The sequence below is a fragment of the Palaemon carinicauda genome, chromosome 40, assembly GCF_036898095.1.
Source record: "Palaemon carinicauda isolate YSFRI2023 chromosome 40, ASM3689809v2, whole genome shotgun sequence".
NCBI classification, from domain to species: Eukaryota; Metazoa; Arthropoda; class Malacostraca; order Decapoda; family Palaemonidae; genus Palaemon; species Palaemon carinicauda.
In genome coordinates, this window is record NC_090764.1 from 65,286,994 (window position 1) to 65,314,477 (window position 27,484).

The 27,484-nt window shown below is 42.4% G+C and overlaps 1 protein-coding gene across 2 annotated transcripts in view; it reads right to left on the reverse strand.

Annotated features, from left to right (window-relative positions):
* LOC137631830 (UDP-GalNAc:beta-1,3-N-acetylgalactosaminyltransferase 2-like) overlaps positions 1-27,484 on the reverse strand; it is an 85,054-nt gene that overhangs the window by 30,529 nt on the left and 27,041 nt on the right. For both annotated transcript variants that reach the window (XM_068363835.1, XM_068363836.1), the window contains exons 3-5: positions 26,752-26,964; positions 9,890-10,275; positions 8,704-8,824 (exon numbers count right to left, since the gene is read on the reverse strand). In XM_068363835.1, coding sequence (XP_068219936.1) covers positions 8,704-8,824; positions 9,890-10,275; positions 26,752-26,964 — 720 coding nt within the window. The remainder of the gene's footprint in view (positions 1-8,703; positions 8,825-9,889; positions 10,276-26,751; positions 26,965-27,484) is intronic.

Here is a 27,484-nt window from a genome sequence, read left to right on the forward strand (position 1 = left end):
CGCCGTGAGGACGGGGGCCTCCATCCTGGGCCCAACATCTCTTCCGGAGGTTCTCATATCTGCGGGCCTGCCCGTCGAGGAAAGCCGAGGGCTGCGCTCGTGACGAGCTAGGTGGCCTTTGGAGGTCAGGACTCGGCTGCCAAACCGAAGGGGCGACTCTCTCCGCTGGGCGGATGGAGCCGGAACCTTCGCGGACTTACGCCTGTCGACTGGAACCTGCCATGATGAGTCCCTCCGTCGGGTGCCGCTGCTGCCAGAGGAGTATCTATCCAGGAAGCTCGTCCTCGGACGCCAACTTGAAGGGCCCGGCGCCAGAGCTAGCTCCAGCACCCTGTCGAAGTGAACCATCACCCACTCACTGCTCTTGGGGGATCTTGGGCGCCGACTCTCATGGCGCGACCTCGAGGGGGAGCGAGAGCGCGACAACTTCTTGCAGGACTTCTCCCTTCGTCTCCTGAGCTTCCTCAGCGCCTCGCCCTCCGAAGAGCAGGAAAGCTCCTCCACTGAGGAGAAAGAGTATGACTTGAAAGAGGAGCCTGAAGATTTGTAGGGCCGTACCGAAGGGTCCGAGTCGTCCTGCGTGGATTCTCTTCTGTGGGAGACCAGGTCCCGAAGCCCTCTTCCATCCTCAGCAGCGACCTGAAAAGGCGTCTTGGGGGAACCCACACATTGGGGTCCGACAGCGGGGAAGGCTCCTTCTCGGCGTCGCCCCCGGCTGCAGAAGTGACTGAAAAACATGCCAAAGAGGGTGGAGAAGAAATAGGGACATTTTTCCGCCACGTGGGGTCATCAGAGGAGACGTGGGCTGCTTGCACTAGGACTCCGTCTCCCATACACACTCCCGCCCCTCCCTCAGGCCCTTCCCTCACCTGGAACGACGCCACAACCCCACTATCCTGAAGATCAGACTCATGGGGAAGGGCCGCGGGCCTCTTCCCCGCAACGGACTTACCTCGTCCCCTACTCTGGGTAGGGGAGGGTGGTAGGGAAGCTCGGTCAGACAAGACGCCCGGCAAAGCAAGGGAGGAAGGGACGCTCGGCTTCTTAGGCGACCTCTTCGTCGCCTACTTCTTGGTGCTATACCGCACCCACTCAGACTCCTGGGGAAGAGCAATGGGCCTCTTACCCAAAACTGACTTACCTCGTCCCCTGCTCTGGGTAGGGGAAGGTGGCCGAGAAGCTCCATCCGACGAGGCATCGGGAGAAGTAAGCGGTGAGGAGAGGCTCGGCTTCCTATGGGACCTCTTGGACGCCTTCTTCTTCTTGGTGCCGAAGCGCACCCACTGCACCTCGTTCCAGGACTCACACTCCGGACACTTGACTGTAGGAGAACATAAGCTGCCCCTACACGACGAACACAGAGGAGAAGGGTAGGAAAGGGTATAGAATGAACACAATGGGTCCACGTGGCGACCGCGTAAGACACAAAGGGGGTCGGGGACACAAGGGGTCGCACTGGGTAAGGAGAGAGCGTCGAGATGTTATCGCGACGCGACCAGAGAACTTACTGGAGATCGAGACCTGAGCAAGCATGCTCTCTGACCCGGGATTAGCCTCAGGGCGGGTATCACTCCCCCTGAGGTTACCCCTCACAGAAAACAGGACTAGGGTAAACTACACAAAACTCTGGTCGGTTGGGAGGAGATCCCAGATACTCCTAAGAAAGTAGTTCGAGGTAAGTACTTCGTGTTGGAACAATCATGATTTGAACAGGATATAGACTAGTCTATCCACTCAGATAATCATTATCTCCTCATACGCCTATTGACACAAAGGGCCTCAGTTAGATTTTGCCAGTCGTCTCTATCTTGAAAAAAGTAAGGAAGGCTGGTTCAAGAATTGAAGAGACTGTGAAAGATGGAAATGGAAGGTTGTTAAAAGGAGAGGCGGCAAGGAAAAGGTGGGCGGAATATTTTGAAAGTTTACTGAATGTTGAGGATAATAGGGAGGCAGATATAATTGCTGTTGTAGGTGTTGAGGTGCTTGTGATGGGAGATGAGAATGAGAGAGAGATTACAAGAGAGGAAGTGAGGAGAGCACTAGATGAAACGAGAGTAGGAAAAGCATCTGGTATGGATGGTGTGAGAGCTGAGATGTTGAAGGAAGGGGGTGTGACTGTACTTGAATGGTTGGTGAGATTGTTTAATATGTGTTTTGTGTTGTCAATGGTACCAGTAGATTGGGTTTGTGTATGTATTATACCACTATATAAGGGTAAGGGAGATGTGCGTGAGTGTTGTAATTCAAGGGTTATTAATTTGTTGAATGTAGTTGGAAAAGTGTATGATAGAGTACTGATTAATAGAAATTAAGGATAAAACAGAGAATGCAATCTTAGGTAGGCCCTGCTGCTTCTTCCAGTGCCTTGGATGACCGTGGAGGTAGCAGCAGTAGGAGATTCAGCATTATGAAGCTTCATCTGTGGTGGATAATGTGGGAGGGTAGGCTGTGCCACCCTAGCAGTACCAGCCGAACTCAGTTGAGTACCTTGTCAGGCTGGGAGGAACATAGAGAGGAGACGTCCCCTTTTTTGTTTCTTTTGTTTGGGGGAAGTGCCTTGGTTTATGTATGTATGTACTTATCCATTCATCATCTCCTACTTCACACTTCCTAGTCCTCAGCCATGTAGGCCTGGGTCTTCAAACTCTTCTAGTGCCTCGTGGAGTCCATTTACTGTAAGTTTGATGAACTAATCCCTCTTGAAGGAGTGCGATGAGCATGCCCTAACTATCTCCATGGTTGTGGTAGCCCATATAACGTCCCTGACTGATGAATGCCAGACTGGGGTTCGAGTCGCGCTCAAACTCGTTAGTTTCTTTGGTCTCTGCAACCTCACCGTCCTTGTGAGCTAAGGATGGGGGTTTGGGGGAGCCTATAGCTCTATCTGCTAGGTCATCAGCAGCTATTGCCTGGCCCTCCTTGGTCCTAGCTTGGGTTGAGAGGGGCTTTGGGCACTGATCATATGTCTATATGGTCAGTCACTAGGGCATTGTCCTGCTCAATAGGGCAATGTCACTGTTCCTTGCCCCTGCCATTCATGAGCGACCTTTAAACCTTTAAAACCCCTCAACCATGATCTCATCCCCATATGGCACTTGAATAATCTCTTTTATATTTTCATTCCTAATCCTGTCCTGCCATTTAACTCCCAATATTCTTCTGGGGGGCTTTTCCTCAAATCTACAAAATCTCTTGAATATTATTTCATTGTCATACCACGACTCATGTCCATACAGTAACACCGATCTCACTAAACCGATATATAGACTGACTTTTATATGTAATTTCAGGGGATCTGATTTCCAAATTCTACTTAACCTAGCCATTGTCTGATTTGCTTTTTTTTTTTAATCTTTCATTAAACTTCATTTCTAAAGACCAGGTATTAGAGATCATAGTTCCTAGATATTTAAATAATTCCACCTCATTAATCCTTTCTCCTTCCAATATTTCATCTTCCATTGCATATTCTGTTCTCATCGTCTGTTTATCTTGAGCCCAACCTTATGTGATACAGTATTTTATGCATTCTGGTAAGCAAGTTTTGTAAGTCCTGTGGCGTTTTGCAAATAAGGACAGCGTCATCAACATACTCTAGGTCCGATCATTTCCCATTACCAATCCATTCCAATCCTTCTCTGCCATCCCCTTCTGTTCTATGCATTACAAAATCCTTGAGGAGGATAAATAACATAGGTGACAACAAATTCCCTTACTGTACTCCACTCCGCTATTCACTGGAAATTCGTTTGATAGGACTCCATTAACATTAACTTTGCACTTGCTATGTTCATGAACAGACTTAATCAAATTTACATATTTAAGAGGAATTCCCTAAAAATGCAGGACTCTCCATAAAATTGTCCGGTGCACCCTATCAAAGGCTTTTTTTTATAGTCCACAAATGCCATCAAAAGTGGATTTCTATATTCTACACATTGCTGTACAAAGTCTTAAAATGAAAATTTGGTCAATACAACTTCTACCTTTTTAAAATCCTGCTTGTTCGTCTCTGTTTTTCATCAATCTTTCTCTCTAGTCTCTTAAGGATGAGCATGCTATATATACATAAAGCATAAAAAATATTCATAATTTAGCTTATTCATACATAATGCCTCTTGCTAATTGCTTTTGAAAGCTAACTACTGAAAGGAACTGTGTAGTCGCTGCAAATAGAATAACCATTTGTATATTTGGCTAATACAGTAAATACAAAATACCTTAAGCTAAGCAAGTCTAACATCTAAACCTGAGTTGGCAATTAGGTTAGACCAAAAGAACCATATGATTTCATGGCAGTTACAGTACATCAACACGCAGTTACAGTACATCAACACTCCCAAGCTAACTGTAAATGCCGGAGTGAAAGGCATCATATGTTGGCAGCTGAAGAGAACGAACGTTCCTATGCTTGGCTAGTACAGTATATGAAATACTCTTAATACTAGGCTACGTTAGAAAATTTACAGCAAAGGATTATACCTAAAAAACTTTAATAAAAATATACATACATACACATATACAAAGGCCCTTCCCCCAATTTTGGGAGGTAGCTGACATCAACAAATGAAACAAAAACAAAAAGGGGACCTCTACTCTCTACGTTCCTCCCAGCCTAACAAGGGACTCAATTGAGTTCAGCTGGTACTGCTAGGGTGCCACAGCCCACCCTCCCCCGTTATCCACCACAGATGAAGCTTCATAATGCTGAATCCCCTACTGCTGCTACCTCCACGGTCATCTAAGGCATTGGAGGCAGCAGCAGGGCCTAACGGAACTGCGTCACAATCGCTCGCCATTCATTCCTATTTCTAGCACGCTCTCTTGCCTCTCTCACATCTATCCTCCTATCACCCAGAGCTTCCTTCACTCCATCCATCCATCCAAACCTTGGCCTTCCTCTTGTACTTCTCCCATCAACTCTTGCATTCATCACCTTCTTTAGCAGACAGCCATTTTCCATTCTCTCAAAATGGCCAAACCACCTCAACACATTCATATCCACTTTAGCTGCTAACTCATTTCTTACACCCGTTCTCACTCTCACCACTTCGTTCCTAACCCTATCTACTCGAGATACACCAGCCATACTCCTTAGACACTTCATCTCAAACACATTCAATTTCTGTCTCTCCATCACTTTCATTCCCCACAACTTCGATCCATACATCACAGTTGGTACAATCACTTTCTCATAAAGAACTCTCTTTACATTCATGCCCAACCCTCTATTTTTTACTACTCCCTTAACCGCCCCAACACTTTGCACCTTCATTCACTCTCTGATGTACATCTGCTTCCACTCCATCATTAAACTGATCCACCTCCTCAAGTAACACTCCATTCAACATGACATTCAACCTTGCACCACCTTCCCTTCTCGTACATCTCATAACCTTACTCTTACCCACATTAACTTTCAACTTCCTTCTCTCACACACTCTTCCAAATTCTGTCACTAATCGGCCAAGCTTCTCTTCTGTGTCTGCAACCAGTACAGTATCATCTGCAAACAACAACTGATTTACCTCCCATTCATGGTCATTCTCGTCTACTAGTTTTAATCCTCGTCCAAGCACTCGAGCATTCACCTCTCTCACCACTCCATCCACATACAAGTTAAACAACCACAGCGACATCACACATCCCTGTCTCAGCCCCACTGAAAATAAAGTTCATAAAATTTACTGCTGTGCTAGCTGATTGCATTAACAATACAGAACAAATTATTGAAGGCACTTGAACAGCACATTACATTAAAGCTTTTTCTAAGAATAGTGGATAATTACTCCTGTTTCTTAACAGTAAATGAAGATTCCTCACTTCGCAGGAGCTAAACAATACATGTGTTTACATCTGGGGGACTATAATGAAGATAGCAGCTTGGTGCAAGAGAGTGAGTGGGTAGCATTGTCTTCAGTAGTAGTTTTGGTTCACAGTGATGACGTACCATTGGTTGCCACATGATTTCAGTATTGGAGGTGCTGTGACGAGTACAATAGCACCTGAACTCATGAGTCTGCGTACGATGAAACATTAGCCGTAGAGCAGGGGAGACATCATTTTGGTATTTTATGTTGTATTGGATTCCCTATTTTAGCAATACAGGTATAAAGGAATGTTCTTGGAAACCACACATCACATTAACCTCTCAAAAATTATAAACATTTGGGATTGTGTGGAGATTAAAATTAAATTCATAGGCAGCTTATCCATCATTATTAGTGATTTTGAAGGTTCTTAAGAAAAGGGTGTAAAATAGGAGCCTGTGCAGTACTTTCCTCTTTAGTTACAGTGATGTAAATACAGTATAGTACAGTTAGTGGACTCATTATCATCATCTCCTCCTACTCCTATTGACGCAAAGGGCCTCAGTTAGATTTCGTAGCCATGTAGGCCTGGCTCTTCCAACTTTTCTAGTGCCTTGGGAAGTCCAGTTAAATGTCTGGTGAACTAATCTGTCTTGGGGAGTGTGAAGAGCATGCCCAAACCATCTCCAAAAAACCCTGACCATGATCTAATCCACATATGGCACTCGAGTAATCTCTCATATAGTTTAATTTCTGATCCTCTCTTGCCATTTAACTCCCAATAATCTTCTGAGGGCTTTGTTCTCGAATCTATAAAATCTGTTGGATATTGTTTCATTGTCATACCACGACTCATGTCCATAAAATAACACCGATCTCACTAGACTCATACATAGCCTGATTATTATATGTTATTTCAGGCAATTTGATTTCTAAATTTTACTTAACCTACCCATAGTCTGATTTGCTTTTTTCAATCTTTCATTAAACTCGGATTCTAAAGACCCATTATTGGAGATCATAGTTCCTAAATATTTAAATGATTCTAACTTATTAATCCTTTCTCCTTCCATTGATATTTCATTTTCCATTGCATATTCTGTTCTCATCATGTCTTTCTTTTTTCCCATTTTCACCAACACTCCTATCTCCCATTCATCAGGTTTTGCTTCTTCACGCCATATTCTACAAAATAATCTTGTGAGTATTCTCGGAGTCACGTCATTTTCGGCCAATATCATCTTGGCAGTTATTCCACTGTAACCATTTTCTGAGCTTCAACTTCAAACACGCTGAATTCATTTATGGGCACATCAAGGTCTTCCTCAGCTTCATGTATATCAATGAAAATAATGAAGTGAATTACTTAGTACTTATTAATCAGCAGTTACTTGGTGAGGGAGGTGATCATTCAACTGACTCTATGGCACCAACATTTTGAGGTTTTTTGCTTTTTGCAGTGGTCTCTGTTACATAATCCCAGTAAAATTGAAAATTGACTGTGCATTAATAATATTACCACTATCTCATAAGATAAATGATTTAGAATTAGAAAAATAAAAGATCTGATCAAATAACTGCTACATCAAACTTTGAAGAGGCTCAAACTTAAAACACAGTGTACAATACTTCCCTTAATAGTCAAAAACCAATTTGATTCTCTGACTGGTGTCAAGAATATTCCTAATACAGTATGCAAAAAATATATGAAAAAGATGGCAGCTGACCCAAGCACTGCTTATATTATGCTAAATGTAAAGCATCATAATTAATCTTAGGCTAAAATCCTGTGTTAAGTCAAATAACTTGAACCTTATATACCCAGTAAGATAATACAAGAAACTATATTCAACTCAACAAGTAACAATAACCATATTCTCTAACTTCTACCAGGTACCCAACAATGATTATATGAGGTTTTTGGTATAACTGCACCTGTGGTTGATGTTTCTTCCATGATGCAAACTATTGGGATGAGAGAGAGAGAGAGAGAGAGAGAGAGAGAGAGAGAGAGAGAGAGAGAGAGAGAGAGAGAGAGAGAGAGAGAGAGAGAGAGAGTGTGTGTGTGTGTGTGTGCGTGCAATTTCATAGTTGTTATTTAGAGGTCAGAAAGCCAGTTGCTTTGATTTATTAGCTTTATGACTATAAAGTAACATTCGTTGAAATAAATCATGTTCATAACACAAAATAGAACCAAATGTAAAAGGTGGCATTTTGCAGTACAATGTAGCAGCACATAGCATTAGGTATGTGAGAACAAGGTTAGTGTAGCTTAAAATGATGAAACTGTCTTATTTATGAAGAAATAACCAAGATGTTGCATACTGTTGCCATTTGAAATCATAGAAACTATAAATATGTCTCCATATTAAAAATTTATGCAGTACTGTGTAGCAGAAACAATATCAAATCAAAATCAATTTATGCTCCATGAATAGGAATACTTATTTTTTAGAAAAGTGGCAACTGTGTTCATGCATATAAGCCAACTTTTGGTAATAATCATTTTCTAAGAATGGAGTTAATATTGAAATATGAAGCCTGTTCCATATACATTACAGTATGTTAAAAATGCTAATAGATATTATACATACATATACCAAGGCACTTCCCCCAATTTTGGGGGGTAGCCGACATCAACAAATGAAACAAAAACAAAAAAGGGGACCTCTACTCTCTACGTTCCTCCCATAGATATTATGAACAGTATAAAATGTAGACTTATCTTGCTTACATTTTGATAAGGTTAACGTGTTAGCTGATCAAGAATTTTCAACTTGATTGTAACTTTATGGAACCTCAAGTGCTCATGCAGTGGGACAGTAAGGAGTTGGATATTAAATGACATATAGTATATTTATATTGGGATAGAATTTCAAGCATATCAACTCACCTGCAATGGAATATACAGCCGAGAGGAGTAGACATGATTTTGCATGCCATTTTATCAAGGACTCCCTTACAGATCTTAAATACTTGAAATTAATGACTGATGTATCCTCCCAATCACAAACCTGAAACAAAAACCATAATATTATAGACATTAAAAAAAAAACAATACGAACATCAGGGAGGTTCATAGAAATAAAGGAAATTTTAATAATAAAATATTTTATGTATACACTCGCCTTTTGTTTCTAAACATGCCCACCCTCCTCCCTACTGCCTCATGTTGTCAAGAGGATAGGGATAACATAAACTTTGAAACTGAGAAGATATAGAGAATATCGTGTCAGTTATCTCTTACGCTAGAATACTCATTCCTTTACTAAGTGCATGCTTTTATTGAAGGGAAGAAAATGGGAATATTTTAAAAATTCTAAATCTTACGGGTAAAGATTGACTAAACCAAGCTTCTGGGGAAGAGACAACATGAATATCAGGTGAATATAGAAATAAAAACATTTATTATTAAAATTCTATTTTTTTCACTTCACTACATACAGGGAAAAGCTGCCATAAAAATTATTATAATGATAATGCAGCCAGTATTTCAGAACTCAATACTGTATAGAATTATCTAAAGAAATTAACTGTATGTATGAAAATATAATTACAGTAGTTCTAAAATCGTTATTTTGACTGTAAGTAAAAGAAAATAACGGAAACTAATGTAAGAGAGGCATTAGCTTCCTCCTTTACTAAGTAACTCACTTTCACAATAGCAATCAATAGCCCATGACATTGCCTACTCAATTATGTACAGTTGGACGCAAGAATTCCAGGAAAATCTTACTCTGAGGTAGTACACCCTGGCACACCCTTAAGGCACTGCAAGTTCCTTTACGTAGCCCTGCCTACCACACTTCTGCCATCTCTCCCCTACACTATCTGTCTGGTTACTCGACCTGCATTAACGGCGTGACAGGGCGCAATTCATGGAAGCGAGGTGTGCCGGGAATTCCTGTGTCCAACTGTACATAAAAATTTGGTCTTAGTGTAGGAAGATATACAATCTGCATTCAAACATGCATACAACACTGTGATAAACCACATATCCAATACAATCTGTTTATGATACAATAATCTTTGATCAAGCAGACACTCATTTACAATGAAGTATACAACAATGTACTTACCCAATTTTCTTTCGGCTGTAATGAGAAGAAATTTTGGCCACACATATCTGACTCACTAATCCCATTACTGAGAATTCTTAGCTCACCCTCAAATTGTCTTGGCAAATATAGGGGGTTGGCAAGCTTTATATCACAGAGAGAACTTTTTTTAGATCTGTCACTGCAAGATTTCTGAGTCACTCTCACTTCTTCTAGTACTTCCTCAGCATCCATGAGGATCACAGTACAATTCCCTACTCTTGATAAAAATTCCATCGATACACTGACACTCATCAAAAGTACAGGATGAAAAACCTTAAAACCAATACCAATGTTGCATTCAAAAGGCGTTCTACTCTCGAATAATTCACTTGTGAAAAACCTTCTCAAGCCCGAGTTTTCCATATCTGAGGAAGAAAAAATGTTTGAATACTCATTAAAATCATACATATACCAAGGCACTTCCCCCAATTTTGGGGGGTAGCCGACATTAACAAATGAAACAAAAACAAAAAGGGGACCTCTACTCTACGTTCCTCCCAGCCTGACAAGGGACTCAACCGAGTTCAGCTGGTGCTGCTAGGGTGCCACAGCCCACCCTCCCCCGTTATCCACCACAGATGAAGCTTCATAATGCTGAATCCCCTACTGCTGCTACCTCCGCGGTCATCTAAGGCACTGGAGGAAGCAGCAGGGCCTACCGGAACTGCGTCACAATCGCTCGCCATTCATTCCTATTTCTAGCACGCTCTCTTGCCTCTCTCACATCTATCCTCCTATCACCCAGAGCTTTCTTCACTCCATCTATCCACCAAAACCTTGGCCTTCCTCTTGTACTTCTCCCATCAACTCTTGCATTTATCACCTTCTTTAACAGACAGCCATTTTCCATTCTCTCAACATGGCCAAACCACCTCAACACATTCATATAAAGCTTAAATGTTTCAAAGACAACCCTTTTTTTACTCATCAACTTCATGAAGACATATCGTAATTAGCACCTATAATCCCAAGTGAATTGACCAGTTTCCTAACTTACAAATACATAAGTACAACCTTGGTATAAAGAGTACACCTCATGATCTTAGATGATAGACACTTGGTGTTCCCAAATTAAAGGTACGCAGCTAGTGAATAGTTACAGTCTAAACACTAAGAAAGACAGGCAGCATAACAGGTTTAGAAAAAAATGACCCACAGAAGAAAAATCAATGGATTCTCTCTGACCTATAGGAATGTAATATCTGGTGTTCCTCAGGTTGTGTTCTGAGCCCATTCCTTTTATAGTACTGTACTGTATATTCACATGACATGTTGTTTGGCCTAGAAAATAGCTTGTTGCATATGCAGATGATGCTACTCTCTTTGCATCAATTCCTTCTTCCGAATGTAGATCTGGGGTTACTGAATACCTTAATAGAGATCTAGCTAAAATTAGTGCCCGGTGTAAATTATGGGGCATGAAGTGGTTCCTCAGCATGCAGATATCAGCATTGATAATGATCCTTCAACTCTATAACTCTTAAAATTCTAGATGTGATTCTCAACATCAAATTTACTTTTGAGGAACACATTAGGTCTGTGTCTTCTTCAATTTCACAAAAAATTGGCTTATTGAGAAAGACTTTTCAGATTTTTGGTGATCAATCTTTTCCGAAGAAGTATTTTAATTCTTTTATTCTACCTTGTTTTGAGTATTGTTCTCCTGTCTCGACTTCAGCTGCTGATTCTCATCTCAATTTGTTGGACATGAACATATGGTCTATTAAATTTCTTATTCCTGAAATAGATATTAATCTTTGGCACCATTGTTCAATTAGTTCGTTATGCATGTTGCATAGGATTTTTCAAAATTTTGACCCTCTTTAGCATTCACATCTTCTCAGACAGTGCCATCCTGTTCGCAATAATAGATATCCAGTTGATTCTAATAGTTTTGTCTTCTCCATCATCTATGGATCAATACTACACAGTATTCTATAAGTTTTATTCCAGCTGTGACCAACTTGTGGAATGATCTTAATCAGGTACAGTAGTTGAATTGGTGGAACTTCAAAAGTTCAAACTTGCAGTAAATGTTTTTATGTTGAACAGGCTGATATAAGTCTCCTTTAAAGTTTATATATGAAAGATCTGTTTTAATGATGTTTCTGTACTTGAAATGTTTTTCTAATTGTTCATTACTGCTCTTCTAGTTTACTTATCTCCTTTCCTCAATGTACTATTTTTTCCCTGTTGGAGCCCTCGGGCTTATAGCATCATGCTTTTCCAACTAGGAGTTGTTAGCTTAGCTAGTAATACCAATAATAATAATATAACAATAATAGTAATAATTAGCATTCTCAAGTGTCCACTGATTTGTCTCGTCTCTATGTTGTCGTATTGTTTGTCACTGGTGAATAGAGTTACAGGGGACTCCTGGTACAGCCTTGTCTATCCTACAGGAAGAGAAACGGTTCGAGTCATATATACACAACTCTTATCACCTGGTCTTCTGAGACATCTTCATCTATAAATGGGAAAAGCAGTGCAGAGCTCTTTCATTCCGACCACTAGTGCTTCTAGGCCAACAACAACACTCTAACAAGGAAAAAAAATCATAGGGGCTCCATGGAGAGACAGCTGCACCAAGATACTTTCTAGCACCTTTCAGGACATGGGAGGATGTTGAGGAGAAGAATAAAGGCAGCAAATAAATAAACATGAACAATATCAAATATTCATTGCACACAACAATCTGCCAATACCTATCAAAAACACAAAGATTAAAAAAGTCAATTGATGATGCCAGGAGTAGGTCTGTACTTTCTGGCAGTTAAAGACATGTCAGGTAGGCGAGGGTTCCCCACCACCCAGCAATAACTACCGCCACCTCATTAAAATCTTAACAGTTTTGTTCCAGCTAGGCTGAAAACATACTCCTATTAACAGAAGAGGGATTGTATGCATGTAGAAACAATCAAATGTTTGAACCTAATTCAGCAAATAATTTCATGATTTAGTGTGAAATGCTATGAACAGAATTTGTATATCATATTCAGTTAATATTAGAAAAATGATATTTTAATTATAAAATAAATTTTTGAATATACTTACCCAGTGAATATATAATAGCTGCTACTCAGCGGCTCGACAGAAAACACACTCAAAAACTCGCGAGCGATTGCTATGAAGGTTGCGGGTGTGACCACCAGCGCCAACTATCGGCCAGATACCACTCTTGCATGTAAACAAACCCTTCAATTCTTCTCGTCCCGCTGCGTCTCTATTGGGGAGGAAGGGAGGGCCTTTAATTTATATATTCACCTGGTAAGTATATTCAAAAATCTATTTTATAATTAAAATATCATTTTTAAATATTTATCTTAGCCGGTGAATATATAATAGCTGATTCACACCCAAGGCGGTGGGTAGAGACCAGAGTTAATTAAGTTTACAGCGTATAAGCTAAGAGTTTTTGACAGTTATCAATATAACAAAACCAAAATATATAGGTACCTGGTAAGGAAGTTGACTTAGACGATTACTCTGCCTTGTAAGTCTGTCTTCCTCACGAAGCCCGACGATCCTCTTAGGATGCTGAAAGACTCCCAGGAGCTGAAGTATAAAGGGTTGCAACCCATACTAACAGGACCTCATCAAACCCCTAATCTGGGCGCTCTCAAGAAATGACTTTGACCACCCGCCAAATCAACAAGGATGTGAAAGGCTTCTTAGCCTTCCGTACATCCCAAAAAAACATTTCAAGAGACAGATTAAAAAGGATATTGGAATTAGGGTAATGTAGTGGTAGAACCCTCACCCACTACTGCACTCGCTGCAACGAATGGACCCAGTGTGTAGCAGTCCTCGTAAAGAGTCTGGACATCTTTTAAGTAAAATGACGCGAACACTGACTTGCTTCTCCAAAAAGTCGCGTCCATAATACTTTGCAGAGATTTATTTTGCTTGAAGGCCACGGAGGTTTCTACAGTTCTAACTTCGTGCGTCTTAACCTTAAGCAACCATCGGTCTTTCTCATTCAAGTGAGAATGAGCTTCTCGTATTAAAAAATCTGATAAAAAATGACAAAGCATTCTTTGACATAGGCAATGATGGTTTCTCAACTGAGCACCATAATGCCTCAGATTTACCTCGTAATGACTTAGTACGAGCTAAATAGAACTTAAGAGCTCTAACAGGACATAATACTCTTTCCAGTTCGTTGCCTACGATCTCTGATAAGCAAGGAATATCAAAAGATTTAGGCCAAGGACGAGAAGGCAGTTCATTTTTTGGCCAGGAAACCAAGTTGAAGTGAACAAGTGGCTTTTTCTGTAGAAAAAAACCGATGTTCTTACTGAAGGCATGAAGTTCACTGACCCTTTTAGCCGAAGCCAAGCACACTAGGAAAAGTGTCTTGAGGGTGAGATACTTCAGGGAGGCTGAATGTAATGGCTCAAATCTGTCTGACATGAGGAACCTTATGACCACGTCTAAGTTCCATCCAGGAGTTGCCAAACGACGTTCCTTAGAGGTCTCGAAAGACTTAAGGAGATCTTGGAGATCTTTATTGTTAGAAAGATCTAAGCCTCTATGTCGAAAGACCGAAGCCAACATGCTCCTGTAGCCCTTAATCGTGGGAGCTGAAAGGGAGCGAACCTTTCTCAGATGTAAAAGAAAATCTGCGATTTGGGCTACAGAGGTACTGGACGAGGACACAGATGCTGACTTGCACCAGTCTCAAAAGACTTCCCACTTCGACTGGTATACTCTAATGGTAGAAGCTCTCCTCGCTCTTGCAATCGCACTGGCTGCCTCCTTCGAAAAGCCTCGAGCTCTTGAGAGTCTTTCGATAGTCTGAAGGAAGTCAGACGAAGAGCGGGGAGGCTTTGATGGACATTCTTTACGTGGGGCTGACGTAACAGATCTACCCTTAGAGGAAGACTTCTTGGAAAGTCTACCAGCCATTGAAGTACCTCGGTGAACCACTCTCTCGCGGGCCAGAGGGTAGCAACCAACGTCAACCTTGTCCCTTCGTGAGAGGCGAACTTCTGCAGTACCTTGTTGACTATCTTGAATGGTGGGAATGCATATAAGTCCAGAAGAGACCAATCCAGTAGAAACGCGTTTATGTGGATTGCTTCTGTATCTAGGACTGGAGAGCAATAGATTGGTAACCTTTTGGTCAGCGAGGAGGCAAAGAGGTCTATGGTGGGTTGACCCCAAGTAGCCCAAAGACTCTTGCCCACGTCCTTGTGGAGGGTCCATTCCCTGTGTATCACCTGACCCCTCCGACTGAGACAGTCTGCCAAGACGTTCAAGTCCCCCTGGATGAATCTCGTCAACAGGGAGATGCCTCGATTTCTTGACCATAAGAGAAGGTCCCTTGCGATCTCGAGCAGCGTGAAGGAGTGTGTGCCTCCTTGCTTGGAGATGTACGCCAAAGTTGTGGTGTTGTCTGAGTTGACCTCTACCACTTAGTTTCGAAGAAGCTTTCGAATATCATCAAGGCCAAGTGGACTGCTAATAGCTCCTTGCCGTTGATGTGCATGCTCTTCTGACTTGAGGTCCACAGACCCGAGCATTCCCGACCGTCCAGGGTCGCACCCCAACCCAAATCCGACGCGTCTGAGAACAACACGTGGTTTGGGTTCTTGACTGCTAGGGATAGTCCCTCTCTCAGACTGATATTGCCGTCCCACCATTTCAGGCATGCCTTTACTGGTTCGGAGACTGGGAATGATACCGTCTCTAACGTCTTGTCCTAGTTCCAGTGAGAGGCTAAATGGAACCGGAGAGGCAGAAGGTGTAGTCTCCCTAGTGAGACAAACTGCTCCAGGGATGAGAGAGTCCCTACGAGACTGTTCCAACTCCTGACTGAACAAACGTTTTCTTTTCAGCATTAGTTGGACTTCGAGCAGAGCTTGTTCTATTCGGTGGCAGACGGAAAAGCCCGAAAAAAAACTGGACTGCGAATCTCTATCCCCAAATATAGAATAATCTGGGATGGGATCAGTTGGGACTTTTAGGTTGACCAAAAGTCCCAACTCCCTGGCCAGACTCAACGTCCAATGTAGATCCTGCAGACAGCGAAGAATGGACGATGCTCTGAGAAGCCAGTCGTCCAAGAACAGGGAGGCTCGGATCCCCGATAGATGGAGGGATTTTGCCACATTCCTCATGAGCCTCGTAAACCCGAGAGGAGCAGGACTGAGGCCAAAGCACAGGGCTCGAAACTGGTACCCCACATTCCTGTAAACAAACCTCAGAAACGGTTGGGAATCCGGGTGTATAGGAATGTGGAAGTATGCCTCCTGAATGTCGAGAGAGACCATCCAGTTGCCTTCCATAAATGCTGTCAAGACAGCCTGGTAGACTTCATCATGAAGTTTGTCTTGACAATGAACACATTGAGCGCACTTGCCTCTAACATACTCCTGCAGTGAACATGGCTGCCAGATCATTGGAGCCATCCCTGAGGGACTTGTTCCTGCAGAGAACGTGGCTGTCAGATCATAGGAGCCATCCCTGAAAGCCTTGTTTATGCATGACATAATTGTACAGCAAAACTTCAAACGCTCGAAAATAGCTCTGAAGTCAACCATAAAATCTTGGAGCGTCTCATGGCCAGGCGCCAGGGAGAGTCTATGAGGTTTGAGAAGTCTATCTGGGCAGAGGCAGGAACTCCCAAGCCGAGAACTTCTCTCGTGTCATATCAGACTCTCGCTCTATAAGCCAGCTTAAAAGTAGGGAAAGCAAAGGCTGTCTCCCCCAAACTCCTCCTGGTGATAAACCAGTCGCCTAGCAAACGTAAAGCTCTCTTAGAAGAGCAAGAGAGCACTAGCTTATAAAACAACGGCTTCGAAGTAGCTAGGCCTAGTGTAAACTCTGACGTTTAGGCGAACGAGGAGCAGCAGTTACAAAAAGATCCGGACAAAGATCCTTAAAAATCAGTATGATTTATTTAAAGTCCATAGAGGGCTAAGCAGCTTTAGGCTCCTCTCCGTCTGACAGAGTCCTCAAGGGAATATCAGTAGGAGGGGGAACAGCAACTTCCTCATCTGAAGGAACCTTGTCCGACAATAGCCGAGTCTCAAGCAAGGGAGAGACCTAGCGTGGTGGCAATGCTTTACAAGCAGAGTCCACACGCACTGGTGCATTAGTAGCGGACCAGGACGCAACGTCATGTAACTGCTTGACAGTCTGTGAACTGTCAACAACAACAGGTGCGTGAGGACGCACAGCGTCCACTCGAGACTGCTTTGACCGCCTAGTCTGAGCAGTCAAAACAACTCTAGAATGCGGAGGTTGACGCTCAGCGTCAAAACAAGTCAACTCCGATGGTTGGCGAACGTCCTGAACGTCAACAGGAGCATCAGCAAGTGGCCTAACGTCCAAATGCGGCTGAAAATCCACACGAGACCGCATCGAGTGTGGTTCTAAACAACCTGACTGACGTGACCTGGTTACGCCAACGTCAACAGGACGCACAAAGGAACGTTTGGGTGGCTGAAGGCCAGGATCTCGATGAGATAAACGGCTAGGCTCAACGGACTTATCGGCAGAATAGTCTTCCATAAGGGAGGCAAGCTTATTCTGCATGTCTTGCCGTACAACCCATTTAGGATCAATGGGAATGGTTGCGGTAAGAGACGAGGGTAACGTCTGTGACTGCAAAACCTTGTCTACAAAAAGACTCTCGGAGTCTGTGTTACGCTTTTGTTTAGGCGGCGAGCAGTCTTCCGATGACTGCATAGGGTCAGAGCTGTCCTAATAGTTAAAACCAGGATGCTGGACCTGTCCTGAAAGGACTGACTTTCGCTTAAAGGGCCTCGAAACCTTGTTCCACGGTTTCTTATGCGAAAAGCCTTCGGATGACGAGGAGAAAATCGTCTCTCTCGCCTTATGGTAGGGGTGATCTTGGTGAGATACGCCTGATACCATAGAGGGAACGTCTGTTCGCTGATCAAGGCCTCTCGAACCCATAAGTCGTACGACATTACTTCTCCCCTGGGCTTGGGAGCTTGTAAGAGGTCCCGGACTAGGCGAACGACAGGCCCGAACAGACGAACCCTCGGTCGCAACACTGATAACACTTTGCGCAATATCACTTTATCACTACTATTTTCTGTTTTGCACTTATTTCACTGAAATCGAATTTTTTAACAATTCACATTAGGTATGAATAAAACTGATTTCTACCTGAATCACGCAATTCTACCCTCATCAAAAGGTTATAATTGTGAAATCAGTCGTATGATGTAAGCACATTAATACCAGCAAAAAAAACAGTAAACATATTTTAAGATAAAAAGATCAGTGGCTGGGGAAGAGACTAAACACTAGTTCATTCAAAACTACGTTTTCAATCTCTCACCGTACAGTGCCTTGGGACGAGAATAAAAAACTAAAAACGTTTTATCCTTTCTCCCCGTACAGAGACTAGGGACGAGAGTAACTCGAGAACAACGTTACTCGCTTGGGACGAGATAAAGATCGGAACGTTCTCTCTCCTCTCTCTCCCTCCGTCTCTATCTCTCTCTCTCTCTCTCTCTTGATTTCGCACCGAAGAGAAGAGCCCACTTACATTTCGTCAAAAAACAGGTTATTTGACCAAATGAAAAAACTGAAAGGTTTTTCAATTAAAAAGTTCCTTTAAAATGTTATTTTTATTAGTAAAATAAATTTTTGAATATACTTACCCGATAATCATGTAGCTGTCAACTCCGTTGCCCGACAGAATTCTATGGAGGGATACGCCAGCTATCACAACACTAGAAGGGGGTGTACTTACCAGCGCCACCTGTGGCCAGGTACTATAGTACTTCTTGTTGACACCTCCTCAATTTTTCCTCGGTCCACTGGTTCTCTATGGGGAGGAAGGGAGGGTCGATTAAATCATGATTATCGGGTAAGTATATTCAAAAATTTATTTTACTAATAAAAATAACATTTTTCAATATTAAACTTACCCGATAATCATGTAGCTGATTCACACCCAGAGGGGTGGGTGAAAAACCAGTGTACAAGACTAAAGGATAGCTAAGTATCCCGTATTTCATATAATCAGTTATCCACAATAACAATGAAATAATAAGTACCTGGTAAGGAAGTCGACTTGAACCGTTACTCTGCCTTTAATAAGATCGTCTTCCTTACTGAGCGCAGCGTTCCTCTTGGGAGGCTGAATCAACTCAAAGGTGCTAAAGTATACAGGGCTGCAACCCATACTAAAGGACCTCATCACAACCTTTAACCTCGGCGCTTCTCAAGAAAGAATTGACCACCCGCCAAATCAACAAGGATGTGGAAGGCTTCTTAGCCGACCGTACAACCCATAAAAAGTATTCAAGAGAAAGGTTAAAAGGTTATGGGATTATGGGAATGTAGTGGCTGAGCCCTCGCCTACTACTGCATTCGTTGCTACGAATGGTCCCAGGGTGTAGCAGTACTCGTAAAGAGACTGGACATCTTTGAGATAGAATGATGCGAACACTGACTTGCTTCTCCAATAGGTTGAATCCATAACACTCTGCAGAGAATGGCTCTGTTTGAAGGCCACTGAAGTAGCCACAGCTCCCACTTCATGTGTCCTTACCTTCAGCAAAGCAAGGTCTTCTTCCTTCAGATGAGAATGTGTTTCTCTAATCAGAAGCCTGAATAGTAAGAAACTGAGTTCTTAGAACTTGGAAAAGAAGGTTTCTTGATAGCACACTATAAGGCTTCTGATTGTCCTTGTAAAGGTTAAGACCTTTTTAGATAGTACCTAAGAGCTCTAACTGGGCAAAGTACTCTCTTCAGATCATTCCCCACCAAGTTGGACAGGCTTGGGATCTCGAACGACTTAGGCCAAGGACGTGAAGGAAGCTCGTTTAGCAAAAACCGAGCTGCAAGGAACATGTAGCCGTTTCAGATGTGAAAACAATGATCCTGCTGAAGGCGTGGATCTCACTTACTCTTTTAGCTGTTGTCAAGCACACGAGGAAAAGAGTTTTTAATGTGAGGTCCTAAAAAGAGGCTGATTGGAGAGGTTCAAATCTTGATGACATAAGGAACCTTAGGACCACGTCTAGATTCCAGCCTGGAGTGGACAACCGACGTTCCTTTGAGGTCTCAAAAGACCTAGGGAGGTCCTGTAGATCTTTGTTGGTGGAAAGATCCAAGCCTCTGTGGCGGAAAACCGCTGCCAACATACTTCTGTAACCCTTGAACGTAGGAGCTGAAAGGGATCTTACTTTCCTTAGATATAACAGGAAGTCAGCAATCTGGGTTACAGTGGTACTGGTTGAGGAAACTGCATTGGTCTTGTACCAGCTACGGAAGACTTCCCCTTGAGACTGATAGATTCTGAGAGTGGATGTTCTCCTTGCTTTGGCAATCGCTCTGGCTGCCTCCTTCGAAAAGCCCCTAGCTCTTGAGAGTCTTTCGAAAGTCTGAAGGCAGTCAGACGAAGAGCGTGGAGGATTGGGTGTACCTTCTTTACGTGAGGTAGACTTAGAAGGTTCACTCCTAGAGGAAGAGTCCTGGGAATGTCGACCAGCCATTGCAGTACCTCTAAGAACCATTCTCTCGCGGGCCAGAGCGGAGCCAACCAACGTCAGCCGTGTCCCTTTGTGAGAGGAGAACTTCTGAAGTACCCTGTTGACAATCTTGAACGGCGGGAATGCATACAGGTCGAGATGGAACCAATCCAGCAGAAAAGCATCCACGTGAACTGCTGCTGGGTCTGGAATCGGAGAACAATACAACAGGAGTCTCTAGGTTATCGAGGTAGTGAACAGATCTATGGTTGGCTGACCCCATAGGGCCCAAAGTCTGCTGCAAACATTCTTGAGAAGGGTCCACTCTGTGGGGATGACCTGACCCTTCCGTCTGAGGTGATCTGCCATGACATTCATACCGCCCTGAATGAACCTCGTTACCAGTAGCTTTCGATCTTTAGACCAGATGAGTAGGTCCCTTGCGATCTAGAACAACTTCCACGAAAGAGTCCCTCCCTGCTTGAAGATGTAAGCCAGGGTTGTGGTGTTGTCAGAGTCCACCTCCACCACTTTGTTAAGCTGGAGGGACTTGAAGTTTATCAAGGCCAGAATAACCGCCAACAACTCCTTGCAATTGATGTGAAGTGTCCTTTGCTCCTGATTCCATGTTCCCGAGCATTCTTGTCCGTCCAAAGTCGCACCCCAGCCCGTGTCTGATGCGTCCGAGAGGAGACGGCGGTCGTGTTTCTGAACAGCCAAAGGTAGACTTCCTTGAGAAGAAAGCTGTTCTTACACCACGCGAGAGAAGACCTCCTCTCTTCGGAAACAGGAACTGAGACCGTCTCTAGCGTCATGTCCTTTATCCAGTGAGCAGCTAGATGATACTGAAGAGGGGGGAGGTGGAGTCTCCCTAACACGATGAACAGGGCCAGCGATGAAAGTGTCCCTGTTAGACTCATCCACTACCTGACTGAGCATCGGTTCCTTCTCAGCATGCTCTGGATGCATTCTAGGGCTTGGAAGATCCTTGGGGCCGACGGAAAAGTCCGAAAAGCTCGACTCTGAAGATCCATACCCAAGGTGACAATGGTCTGGGATGGAACGAGCTGAGACTCCTCAAAATTGACCAGAAGGCCCAGTTCCTTGGTCAGATCCATAGTCCATTTGAAAATCTCCAGACAGCGACGACTTGTGGGAGCTCTTAAAAGCCAGTCGTCTGACGGAGCCGGACACAAGATCATGGTACTGCTGCACAGTCTGTGAACTGTCAATCATGGGCAAGCGAGGAAGTACAGTGACAACCCGAATCTGTCTAGACTGTCTGGGTCGTACAGACAACTCCTTATCGGGTTGCTGAGGTTGCCGCACTGCGTCACAACAAGTCACTTCTGTTGGTTGTTGAACGTCTTCCCCGTGACACATTGACTCCGTAAACAAAAAAATCCTCTAACAAGGACTAAGCTTGGACTGCATGTCTTGCAACACAGCTCAAGGTCTATGGGAGCAGGTGTGGTAACAGACGGGATTAGCGACTGAAGTGGAACCATTACCTTCCCTGGAAGCATGTTATGCTTAAATAAAAGTCCATAGGAGGCTATGCAGCTAAAGGCTCCCTCCAAATGACAGAGTTCTCAAGGGAATATCAGAAGGAGGGAGAAAAGAACTTTCTCATCTACAGGGACCATATCCTAGAAAAGCTAAGTTCTCTCAGTGAGGGTTCACTGGTTCAAAAGCAGCAGACTAGAAGGCAACGTTATGAAACTGCTTGACAGTCTAGTGAGTTGGCAACAACCAAAGATGTGTGACTGAGAAGCATGCGGTAAGGTATGCAGAGCATGTTGTATGCAGAGTATGCTGTATGCAGAGCATGCTGTATGTAGAGCATGTTGTATGCAGAGCATGCTGAATGCAGAGCATGCTGTATGCAGAGCATGTTGTATGCAGAGCATGCTGAATGCAGAGCATGCTGTATGCAGAGCATGTTGTATGCAGAGCATGCTGTATGTAGAGCATGTTGTATGCAGAGCATGCTGAATGCAGAGCATGCTGTATGCAGAGCATGTAGTATGCAGAGCATGCTGTAAGCAGAGCATGCTGTATGTAGAGCATGCTGAAAGGTAAGCAGAGCGTGTGCATGGCGTTTAACATTCTCAGAAATTCCATGACCAGTGCTAGAGTGCTTTATGCATGCTTGCATGGGGTATTAATATCAACATAATATTTACCTTACATTCATAACTCATGATTCATATTTTTGCCATATTTTGCGATATTGTTAAAAATATATTGCAAGGAATACAAATATATTTTTATAAGTAATACAAATAACCTCCATTATCATAAGGTTTGAAAATGGAGGTAAGGTATGCTGAACAGCAGAGTCAGAACGAGCTGGAACAACAATAGTTGTGGTTTCCTCTTCAAGACTCTGTTGAGGGAACACCTGAGGCTCAGTCTGCAAAGGCTGATCAAAGGAAGTAGCAGAAGGTAGGCGCAAGGGTGGAGGAGGCTGACTCCTGGCATGAGTGGCTGAACTCAAGGGTTGCGCTTGCTGAGTGGTTGGCGGATGCGCAGTAGCAAGTTCCTGAGGAACAAGTTCCTGTTCCTGTGGTGTGAGCGGAGCGCGATGAGGTAGAGGCTGCGCAGAACAAGGTAAATGTCTCGCAAGCTGAGGCTCCTGAGGCGCAAGGCTAAGGTGTTGTGGTGCTTGCCTTGTGGAGGGTTGAGCTCGCTGCAGCGAGAGCTGAGGAGACTGACTCATGGACGGGAGAGGTTGTTGTACCTCAACCGAGTGTTGCATCACTGGTGGAGCAGCAAGTGGAGGCGGAGGAAGAGAGGTATAATCCTCCTGATCCCATTGTAAAGGTTGCCTTAAGGAAGGCGGAGGCTGAACACCACTGGGAACAGCAAACTCAGAACGTGGCTCAACATCGTACGCCTGGCAGGTGGTACTGCGATCAGGCGGAGCGAGCGCAGGCGGAGGGAGTGTAGGCGGAGGCGGAGGCGCAACCTTCTCAGCCCGACACTCACGCATCAAGACCGAAAGTTGTGACTGCATGGACTGCAGTAGAGTCAACTTGGGGTCGGCAGACACTAAGGTCTGCTGAGGTAAAGCCTTAACAGCAGAGATCTGTTGCGGCAGAACCTTACTCCTCTTAGGCGGAGTGCATTCAACTGATGACTGAGGAGAGTCAGAGCTAACCCAATGACTGCATCCGGGTTGTTGAACTCTAACTTCGTACGTCTGGCATAGGTCTGGACTTTACGTTTAAGAGGTCTTGAGACCTGAGACCAGCGTTTTCTCCCCTAAATTTCTTTTGCAGACGAGCAAATTAAGGGCTCAATCGTCTGCGGGTGGGAGTGACGGTCTTGGTAAGACACGCCCACAACCACCGAGGATACTTCTGTGCGCCGATCAAGGCCTGCTGAACCCTTTTGTCCTTCGACATTGCTTCTCCCCTGGGCTTGGGAGCTTGCAAGAGGTCCCGGACTGGGAGGACGACTGGCGCGCACAGAAGTACCCTCACGCACAACACTGACACACTTTGCGCTAATCACTTATCACTTTGATTTTCTGTTTGCACTTATTTCACTGAACTCGAAACTTTAAGTGGTTTGTACCTGAAACACGCAATTCTATCCTTTCTCAAAAGTTAGTAATTGCGAAAACAGAATTACAATGTAACAGAAAAATCTAATGAAAGATAAATAATTCAGTGGCTGGAAAGAGACTAAACACTAGATCACTCTAGAAACGTTTACCTTCTTCCCCTAAAGAGACTAGGGAGAAGAGCAAAAACGATAACAACGTTACTCGCTTGAATGAAACGTTTATCCTCCTCTTTCTCCCTCCGTCTCTATCTCTCTCTCTCTCTCTCTCTTGACTTAGAACCTGAGAGAAGAGCCCAATCATATATATCGTTAAAACATATTATTGTTAAAGGAAAAAACTGAAATATTTCCCAAAATGAAAAGTTCCTTTATTAGGATTAAAACCATTAAGTTAAGAAAGAATGAACAAAACGCTAGACACGGTTACTCTTACTGCAACGTGAAACCGTGAAAATTCTTTCTCTATCGTAACGATAGAGCGCAAGTTGAACGTTCTGAACGTCAACAACTGCAGAGACAAAACAAAACGTTAGTTCAACTTTGAAAACAGTACGAGACTATCAAAGAAATTCTTTCAAAGACATTAAAATAGCATAATATGTTAACAGGTAAAACCGAAATGACGGGCTCAATGTTAATTAACTTCGGTACCAAGAAAAGACCGCCTACTATTAGGAAGGTCGAATATAAACAAATATAAAAATTAATTTTAATAAGTTTATAATAAAAGGAAGTTAATCGAAGAGGCCTATAAGAGGCGGAGAGATATAAAATAAATCTATAACTTTTGTTAAGCAAAATTAAGAAAGAGAGTCTATACTCTCTTAGACACCAACACTTCCGTCTAAGGGAAGGGTCGGCCATTTAAAGGTGAAAGAGAGTTCATACTCTCTTCGTCACCATAATTAATCAAATTAATTCCAAAAGCTAACTAAGCTAATATAGAAGTTTCCAGTAAAGCGACAGCCGAAATCAAAGAGAAATACTTCACCAAAGTCGTGAAAATACTCCAAGAACATAAGCGTATCCCAGAACGTCTTGCCGGAAGCACGACAGAGGAAAAATTGAGGAGGTGTCAACAAGAAGTACTATAGTACCTGGCCACAGGTGGCGCTGGTAAGTACACCCCCTTCTAGTATTGTGATAGCTGGCGTATCCCTCCATAGAATTCTGTCGGGCAACGGAGTTGACAGCTACATGATTATCGGGTAAGTTTAATATTGAAAAATAGAATTTAAAACATTTAAGCTTTGAAAGAAGAAAGAACAAAACGTCAGAATCGATTTACTCTTTCTGCAAAGTGAAACCGTGATACTCTCTCTCTCTATCGTAACGATAGAGCGCAAACTGCGTAGCATAAATAAACTAAACGTTAGTTCATCTTTGAAACAGTACGAAGACTATTCAAAGAAAATCTTTCATAAAATATCTACTAAAAAATATTCATTTAATAAGTTTTAAATCATTAGCTCTGTAAAAGTTATTTACGATTGAAAGGGCTCAACGTTGTTTAACTTCGGTTTCCAAGTTAGGACCGCCTACTCTCAGGAAAGGTCGCATATAAACAAATCATTAAAATTTATCTTGATGTTTATTATAAATGGAAAGCTAATCGAAGAGGCCTAATAAAGGCGGGTGAGATATAAAATATATAGAGGAAAATCTATAATTAATTTATAACGTGATAAGATAATTGCTAAAAGCCTAAACATACTTCCGTACTAAGGGAAGGGTCGGCCATTTAAAAGTCAAGGAAAGTCCAAAAAACAATCCAAAGTCATCAAAAATTAAATCTATCCAAAAACGAGTTCAAGATTTAAGTTGAAGATAAAACACCTGTACTGCGAAAGCTCAAACCAAAATGAAGTACTTCACCAAATATGTTGAGAAAACTCCAGGTTCTACAGCGAGTAATGATACGTCTTGTCGTCAAGGTCGACAGAGAAGAATTGAAGGGTTTGTTTACATGCAAGAGTGGTATCTGGCCGATAGTTGGCGCTAGTGGTCACACCCGCAACCTTCATAGCGATCGCTCGCGAGTTTTTGAGTGTGTTTTCTGTCGAGCCGCTGAGTAGCAGCTATTATATATTCACCGGCTAAGTTAAATATTTAAAAAAGGTGGCTTACAGTTGTAAAAAAAAACATCCTATGTGACACACATGTCTTCCCAGTGAAGAATAGTTTTTTCAATAGGTGATGTATCATTTTATAGCAAACAAACATAGCATTGGAGGAGCTGTGAAGTTTCTAAAAAGCCTGGAACTAATTGGTCTCCCTTATATACAATGACTCCTTGTTTGCACATTGATACACTAGCCCTAGGACAGGGAAGGCATTATTTGTAGGTCTATCCTGTTTAATTAGATTCACTGTTCCAGCCTAACAGATAAATCCATGGAAACATAGTTTATAACTCAAAAAGTGCAATGAGATTGTTAAAGTATTCAAAATAAGCCTAGGATAATCACCGGTTTTCCTAAATCAATTCAGTCAAAATTAATTATTTATTGAAGCTATTAATTACTATATGCATATAATTGAATGGTTTAAATGGGTTAGAGTTCTCTTGCTTGAGGGTGCACTTGGGCACACTATTCTATCTTTTTTCTCTTCCTCTTGTTTTGTTAAAAAAAATTTATAGTTTATATAGGAAACATTTTAATGTTACTGTTCTTAAAATATTTTATTTTTCCTTGTTTCCTTTCCTCACTGGGCTATTTTCCCCCTTGGGACCCCCGGGGTTATAGCATCCAGCTTTTCCAACTAGGGTTGTAGCTTAACAAGTAATAATAACAATAATAATCATACCTTTGGATAAAACCCTCCACTCATCACAATCATAGGGTGACATTCGATCATCCGGATGGTATGGACAATCATCATCACCAACCATAAAAAGTAATTCTGAGTTTGGCAATTCTGTAATATGTGAACCCCATGTCCGTCGGATTGCATCACGCTGTAAAAAGTGATCACGTGCAGATATAACACCTATGACAAGGTGCCTACGTGATGCATTACCTGAAAATTTGTAGTGCATCATCAATATTAGGTTAGAGTATCAATGTGCTAATACATTATATTTAATTACATCAATCAAAATTGAGGCATTCACCATACTAAAGGCCTACAAGGGCCAAGCTGGAAAAATCTAAATCACAAAAAAGACACTTTTGATCAATCACTCATATCTCGGCTACTTATGAACGAATTTTAAAGTTTTGGAGTCTATAGTATATATATATATATATATATATATATATATATATATATATATATATATATATATATATATATATATATATATATATATATATATATATATATATATATATATATATCTAAGTATCCTTTTTAATTTGAAAAGAAGAATGTTTTTAGAAGACAGTGAAGCAATACAAAAAATAGCACTTTTAGATCTGGAGACCCTAATATCGTGAATGCCTCAATTAAGATTATTCAAAAGGGAATCCAATACTGTACGTCAAAACTACTGTAAGAACTTGAGCAACCAAAATCACTCAATATTTATGACAAAAAG